This window comes from Oratosquilla oratoria, chromosome 1 (genome assembly GCF_046742065.1).
Source record: "Oratosquilla oratoria isolate Oo_2021 chromosome 1, ASM4674206v1, whole genome shotgun sequence".
In the NCBI taxonomy this organism is placed as follows: domain Eukaryota; kingdom Metazoa; phylum Arthropoda; class Malacostraca; order Stomatopoda; family Squillidae; genus Oratosquilla; species Oratosquilla oratoria.
In genome coordinates, this window is record NC_134777.1 from 100,857,715 (window position 1) to 100,865,522 (window position 7,808).

Genomic DNA, 7,808 nt, shown 5'->3' on the forward strand with positions numbered 1-7,808 from the left:
TAAAATGACCTCCAAATTAGTAATATAAAAAGTCCTCCAGAAGTCTCTACCATGTTGTCACTTTACGAGTGATCTGTTCTGCACGAGACTGAAGTATTACAAAATGACGTACTGATAGTTGAAACAAATTGTAATTACACACGTGAATCACAATGGCAAAAGCCGACAAGACTGTGAGAATCTCACAAGGTGTTTATTCTCACAAGGTGTTTATTCTCACAATTACACACGTGTCAAATTCGAATAAAAGGTTAGTAAGGCATCAACTGATATTGATTGTTTACTGTCATAAAAGATTCATGCTCGTGGAGGGGACGTTATTCAGCACCCGAATTGTTAAATCCGAGATCTTGAGTCTTCGGTCATTTTCTGAAGTAAAAGGATCCCTTGAGAAGACCTGTTAGGGGAGAAGAAATGGCAGACAAAAGGAGAATTTGGAATAAGGAACAAATTGTTCCTTTGATGATTGGACTACGCTTGGCTAAAGGAACTATGGAACACTTGAAGTTCTCCAAAGCATCAAAATCAACACCATCAGAAGAACATTGTGCCGTTGGAATCCCACTGTTTAATACAAGTTTGCCAACATCAGCTCTTTCCATGAAATGTTCTTATTGCAACCTCACCTTTGCATCACGCCAAGAACAAGTGAACCACTATGGCCAGGACCTTCATCGAGCCAATCTGAAACGCTCTATGGAAGGAAAAAAATTTCTTACAGAGGAACAGTTTATGAATAATATCAGTAGTTCTTCAGAGTCAGAGTCTGATGAAGAGGATCCACAAGAAATAAGTGAAGAAGATCAGAGGACTGCAGTTCTTCAAAGACAACCTCAGATCTACTTTGTCAACGCTGATGGGATAGTATTTTCCCTCTTTCGTTGTCTTCTCACTGGTAAAAACAGAGAGATGTCAAGTGAAGAGGAAGTGATTGAACATGCAATGGCAGTGCCTTCTAAGTGTTATTGGTCCATCTTGATGATTGGAGGGGGACATTTTGCAGGAGCTGTCATCAAAGGTGAAGAGATTTTAGCACATAAAACTTTCCATAGCTATACTGTTAGATCTAAACAAGGAGGATCACAAAGTAGCAAAGATAACAAGAATGGTAATACTCATTGTAATTCTGCTGGGTCATCTCTTAGAAGACATAATGAGCAGTCCTTCATGCAGCATGTACAAGAAGTACTTCGATCATGGCAAGGACATTTGAACCAGAGCCACATTATTATGCTTCGAGCAACAAATACAAATAAAAAGGTCATTTTTGGTGGACCAGACCCTCCACTTAAGGCTGATGATTTACGGATTAGAACCATACCATTCAGCACAGAGAAACCAACTTTTAAGGAGGTGCGGAGAGTGCATACAGTATTATCAGAGATCACAGTTCATGGAACAGAAGATGACCTCCAGTCAGAAATAGCAAGTAGAGAGAAAAGCCTCACTGGAAAAAATGTCTTGAAACCATCATCTCCAAAAAAGAAAATAAACAAAGTTAAGGAAAAGAAAGTTATCAGACATCAAGAATCTTGTACCTTCAATGGAAGTGATGATTCGTCTCTCAGTGAAGACTCTGAGTATGGACTCTGTGTGAGCACAAACAAGTTCAGCACCTTGCAATAGAAAGAAATGGATTGTTATATTCCCAAAAACAAATCCAAAAGAAGACCTCATAAGAACAAAAGACAATTACCTAAGGAGAATTCTAAAGCTCAGAAGTCTCTGCCAGAAGTGAGGAATTTACTTTACACAGCATGCAGGTCAGGAGATATAAATACTTTGAAGGCTATTATCACGTATGCACATGATTCAGAAGGTGACCAATTTGAAGGTAATTTGAGTAATGAAGTGAGAGAGTCAATCAAGGCATGTCAAGAAGCTGTCATTCCCCGATCTTTTACTTTTGGGAAAGATGAACTTTCTCTTCTTCATATTGCTGCCACAGCCTGTCAGAAAGACATCATCTGGTATCTAATGGAAAATGATTGTGACCCAAGTATTAAAAGCAACAAGGGAGAGCTGCCATACATGATGACAACAAATAAGCAAATACGCAACACCTTCAGACGTTTTATGAGTACATACCCAAGTAAATATGACTACAAGGAGGCAGGGATATTGAGTCCTCTGTGTGAGGAACAAGAAAAGGAACAAGCAGCTCGGAAGGCAGAAAAGAAACGTGTACAGAAAAAGGCTAAGCGGGAAAAGGAAAAGGAAAAAAAGAAAATTGAGGAAGAAAGAAAAATGGAATTAGCACAAAGAAATACTTTCTTATCAATGACTGATCGAGAAAAGAGGGCACTTGCAGCAGAACGACGACTTGCAGCACAGCAAGAGAGCCAGCAAAAAGCAGCAGACAGGAGTGAATGCATTTCCCAACAGAGGTGTTTCCAGTGATGAATTCCACTACCTAGATTACATTTTTTGCTCAGTGTCCTGTGTGAAGGAGCATAAAAGCAAAAATAAGTCAAACTGAAGGAAGTAAATTATTGTGTCTGTATGACTTCAAGCTAGCAGAAAACTCAGGAATTACCTCATCTGCTTGAATTCCTACTGACTAAGGCAGGGGTTCTCAAACTTTTTCTCGTTAAGTACCCGCTGAGTTATAAGATCATCTTCCCGAACCCCCAATAATCTGACAATGAAGAGAATGGTAATTTATTGACTAACTCATAAAAGTACAATAATTCTGCAAAGGATATTATAAAATTATTCAAATTTTAATGACTTTATTCAGAAGAAACATCACACACACATAGCATTACCCATAGATCGGACCTACGAGCTCTGAGCTCTCTTCCAGGAGGGAAATAGTTGTCGATCACGAGTCCAACACGTGATCCAAAGACCAAGTGAATACACACACACACACACCCGATTCAACTATTGGTAATCAACACTGTTAATTTAGAAACCAGCGTAGAACAGTGAGATTGAAGGAACACACACTGCTAGCACGGAATTTCATAATCCACAACTACCACTATTTAAAATACGTTTTTCGTCAGCCATCTAAGTAACCCTAGAAATCTTCTTGTGAACCCCTGGGGGTTCGCGAACCCCAGTTTGAGTACCCCTGGTCTAGATAGAGCGTTTTGGAGCAAGTATGCTGTGGACCTGAAGTAAAACATTATAGTCACCCATCTAATTAATGTTTTCTTTGATTAATCTACGTTTTCTTAACATTATTTTGTTCTCGTAAAAAGTGGTTGTTTGTGATGTATCTTAGGTGAATTATCGTATACACTAAGTCAGTTATGAAGTGTTAGTATGATAATAACAATTTGTATTAGTTTACTTTATGTGTGTACCTCATGTTTATATATGTATATATATGTACAACACTGAATGGGTCCCAGTGATTAGAGATAAATTTTATCAACCACAATGCACTTTAATTCTAAGCCATATAGGCGCATGCAGAAATTGTAACGTGGTACGCCCGAGGACTCGAACCTATGCGGCGAGAACGTTACCAGTGCCGAGTGACTTAGACCAATACACCATCAAGAGAGATGCTTATATATATATATATATATATATATATATATATATATATATATATATATATATATATATATGTGTGTGTGTGTGTGTGTATGTGTGTGTGTGTGTGTGTGTGTGTGTGTGTGTGTGTGTGTGTGTGTGTGTGTGTGCTAGAGATCACATATATGTAAGATAATAAAAGTCATTAGAACAGATATTTTTATTTATTTATTGTGCGATTATATCTGAATAGATATACAACGCACATAGTGTTTAGCCACCTAAGGGACTACAACCACAGACAGGCCTACAACTTTGCATTTTTCTTTTGTAATGTTATTTATTTTCACGACAACCATGTGTAAAACAAATATCTCAAAAGTACTTTTTGAGGGATCTTTTGAAGAAAATATTTGTCGTCTGCTAATTTGCATTCTAAAGCATAGCATACAGCGCCGTATCTTGGTGATGACGTCACGGTGTGTACTAAAGAACTCGCTCTCTCTGTCTTACTCCGTTGAATCTTAAACCTCCGGTAGACCTGGTCTGCCAACAGTAATCCTCTCCGTGTCCTTCGGTCTTGTGCTGCTTCCATCCAAGTTGTTTTATCTAATTATCTACAGACCAACTCCGCATCCACACCGTCCATCCTTCTCAATCGAGGTCCTCTGGGTCTTCTTCCATCATAACTCGTTTTGGAATTATATATCAAACTAACTCCATGGACTCAAAATAAGACAAGGACAGATCCAGTGGCATAAGATTTTTTCCCTTATCATTATTAATCGTGTAATAGCTTTTCGTGAAATTCAGCAATGCATCAGATAGGATTATTTGGATTGCGATTAGGTTATGTAAAACACGCTTTTAGGTTTATTTGGATTTATGCACCAAATTTACAAAGTTCAGACAAAAGATCAATGGGAGAATAAATACGCGTTGCTAATAGGTGACTTCAGTGCTGAAGTGGGGAAGATGATATGTGGGTCATGACGTTAGAATAGGTGTGAGAAATAGAGGGGGTGAGATGTTGGTTTCTTTTCAAGAGAACTACAATGTAAGGGTAATGCAATAAATACAGTAAATATAAGTAGTGACCAAACATAGTATGTGCGCTGGTGCCGTGATCGTAAGCGTGTTGGTTTCACATTCGCTTAGTTGTGGGTCCGAATTCCACGCTTCTCCGATTTACAGCAGTGGCTGTTACTTACCGTAACAGTCCAAATGCATAGGGTAAATATGGCGGCTTCGGCCGCAGCTATGTGTGTTGCCTAGTGTGCACACGGGCGCACGCACGCATGTAACGTGAGAGTGAACTCCGACATCTTCAGCCAACTCTCAAGAGACCCTCTATTGTGCTCGGATCTGTCTCCTAAGGGACGCTCCATTGTCACCGGATCTGACAGTGACCAGAGAAGCCAGGCGTTTCGGACTATACCCAAACACCGGGCGAAACAATAGATACTTCTCCTTCGTCATTGCCATCCTACCAAATCAACATGCGTCAACATTTTATTTCTTTATCACATATTTCTTTTATATTTATATTTCGCAAATATTATGTAAATATCCCATGCATGGATACTAACAGTCCAGACTCAGCCCATGCATTGTATTCTATAGATATAGGGAAAAACAATTTATTTTTTAGTGTGTAATGGTAACAGTCAAATTATACCTTGTAAATAAAACCTGGCAACCCCCCCCCCCCCCGAGTTTTGCTCGGAGGTTGCTCCATTTTTGTGAAGGAAGGGAGACTGAGACATTAAAACGAACGAATTTTCACCTCGTTTGCCTCACCAAACACCCATTGTAGATAACTAACTATAAATCTACATGTGCCTCTTAACGTATGCCCCTCATCTTTTTCATAAAATAGTAGGCTACACAGCTAAATTCATTTTCAGAAATGAGAAAATATTAGTTTGCAAGAAGAAAATAAGCCTTGCCAAGGTGAAGTATGGCAAGAAAGAATTTCCTATGGCTATGGAAAGTTCAAGTTCTTCATGAATAATGAGGACACTATCGAGGTTATGAATTGTAATTTACTGAATACAATTAACTAATCAGCTGAGAAATTATGGAGAAAAAGACTGGAAAATAAATGATCTAGTGAAATGAGGGGGAGCTTTCCAAATTAAAACAAGGAGGAACGAGATATAGAGAGAGCTAAAAAAAAAAATTCAAAGCAAAGAGAAACATGGACCATATAAAGGGAACTATTCGGAAAAGTAAAAATACTAAACAGTCACATTGTAGATTAGCTTAGGGAGGCAACATCTGACCTTGAAAAATTGAATTGAAATATCGTTAAAAGCAGAGCGAGAATGGTAACAAGTACAGAGAGGTTGAATCAGAGTTTTATTTTTCAAATACCACAGTTCAGTCCGTAGATCCTACTAGTACACCAGAAGCTACAAATGAAATACTAACGTTTGATAAAAAAAAAAAATATGAATCGAACGAGCGCACCTGAGAAAGATAGCACAAATAGATATTTTAAAAGAAGATATGAAAGAAGTTTAGGTTAGCTCAACTACATACCCAATATATACGTAAGAAAAAAAAGTGTTCCCAATTCATTATAACGATTTTATTCTACAAGAAAGGAGGCCCGAATCCCTTTGTAATTACCGACCAATTAATAAAAGCAGCAACGACTGCAACAGCGCTGTAGGAGAGAAGCCAAATGCAGGGCTTCTTTTGAAGAAGCCCTGCTGGGCGAAACGTTAAATTCATTGGATCCCATACTCTGCATTTGGCTTCTCTCCTACAGTACCGACCAATTAGTTTATCAAATTTATACAAATTGTTTTCCAAGATTCTTACGAATAGACTAAGGAAAGTATAGGATGAAAACCAGCTAAAAGAACAAACACTCCAGAAATGTATTCTCGCTATATACCATCTGCAGACAATAAGTAAACTAATCGAGAAAGTGACAATAAATTATCTATATTATGAAAGATTGTTTCATTCTGTGGAGCAAGCGGCAATATTGTGCACAAGAGGTTTATTTGTGACAGAAGCCCTTTTTGTCTTTTTCTTATGAACTCAGGCACTCTAGGAATATTATAGTCATTGGTGACCGTTAGCTCTTGTCTTGTTCGCAAACGACTGTGTGAGAGTTCACATATCAATCGATCAAAGCATCCTGAAATCTTACCTCCAGAGAGGCGGATGCTTGGAAAGGAAATGATACAAGTCTTCGTTATTTTAAAACGAAATAACAGAGCTAGAGTGATTTTTTTTCTATGATTAACACAAATGTGACACAAAAAAGATAGCTTCTAAGTATGAAAATCTAAGCTTGATCGAGAGGCAACTGGAAACAATGTTATTCGTAAAAATGTGATGAATTATGTGCGTGATCATGGAAAGTATGCTGGACTAGTAATTGGTTAAACTATTGTAAATAGAAAGTTGTTCTAAATGGCAAAACTTTTAGATGGAAAAAATTACGAGTGGAGTTCCTCAGGGTTCTATTCTTGGGCCACTTCTGATGATGCAAATGATTCATATAATTTTATATTTTCTGAACCTCTTTATCTCCATCTGCAGTCCTTAACTCTCTTTTTCCTGGAGATGAATTTCTTCATTACTAAGGAGTCACCTGGAGGGAAATTGCGCGGCCTCTTCAAGACGTAGAAGATGATGAGGCCACATCCGAAAAGGATCAGGATCTCGCCGAGCGGCATGGTTGCCGATATCAGCCGACCAAACGCAACATCGCAACTCGATGTCACTTCATCATTACTTGGAACTAGAATTGACAAGTTGATCTTGCCAAGGGCACCGGAAAGAAATAGTAGGGGCGAGAATTTCTTCCTTTTCTTTTTTCACTAACAACTCTTAAGTGGTTAGCTGATTTGCCTTATCACCTAGATGTTAACGATTTTATAACTCACCTTATAAACCCAGCACTATCCTTCTGAACGAAACCAATGGTAAACTTGGAAAGGATTCGATTGCAGCGCCCCCCCCCCCATGTTAAGAAATACTACATATCAAGAAAAAAAATCTTACTACTAAACAGGCCTGCTCCCAACAAATATGCTCTCGAGAAGTCTTCACAATGCAGTGAAATTGTCCTTGTAAGGTGCAATATATGATTTTCCCCCACATGTTTTTACTCTATTTCTTAATGACCTTTAAATGTGCACAAAAGAAGGTAAGGAGCCTACACCAGGAGGCACGTAGTTGCAACTAAAGTAATCCCTTTTGTCCAGACTGTTGTGGCAGGTGGCTGTCACTGCTGGGAATCGGAGAAAAATGCGGGACTCGAACTCACAACCACGCGATTGCGAGACCAGCACGCT

The 7,808-nt window shown here is 38.6% G+C and overlaps 1 protein-coding gene across 1 annotated transcript; it reads left to right on the forward strand.

Annotated features, from left to right (window-relative positions):
* The first annotated feature begins 414 nt into the window (after positions 1 to 414).
* LOC143029196 (tRNA endonuclease ANKZF1-like) lies at positions 415 to 2,454 on the forward strand. Its single transcript, XM_076191753.1, has 2 exons — positions 415 to 1,593; positions 1,720 to 2,454. The coding sequence occupies exons 1-2, from the start codon at positions 415 to 417 to the stop codon at positions 2,398 to 2,400; spliced, it is 1,860 nt and encodes a 619-aa protein (XP_076047868.1). The 3' UTR covers positions 2,401 to 2,454.
* Positions 2,455 to 7,808: the final 5,354 nt, after the last annotated feature.

What these genes read in the sequence shown, in the direction of transcription:
- LOC143029196 (XM_076191753.1), top strand. Translation starts at nt 415, where the DNA reads ATGGCAGACAAAAGGAGAATTTGGAATAAGGAACAAATTGTTCCTTTG. An exon ending in ACTCTGAGTATGGACTCTGT is followed by an intron (nt 1,594 to 1,719) that starts GTGAGCACAAAC and finishes TCTAAAGCTCAG; the next exon opens with AAGTCTCTGCCAGAAGTGAG.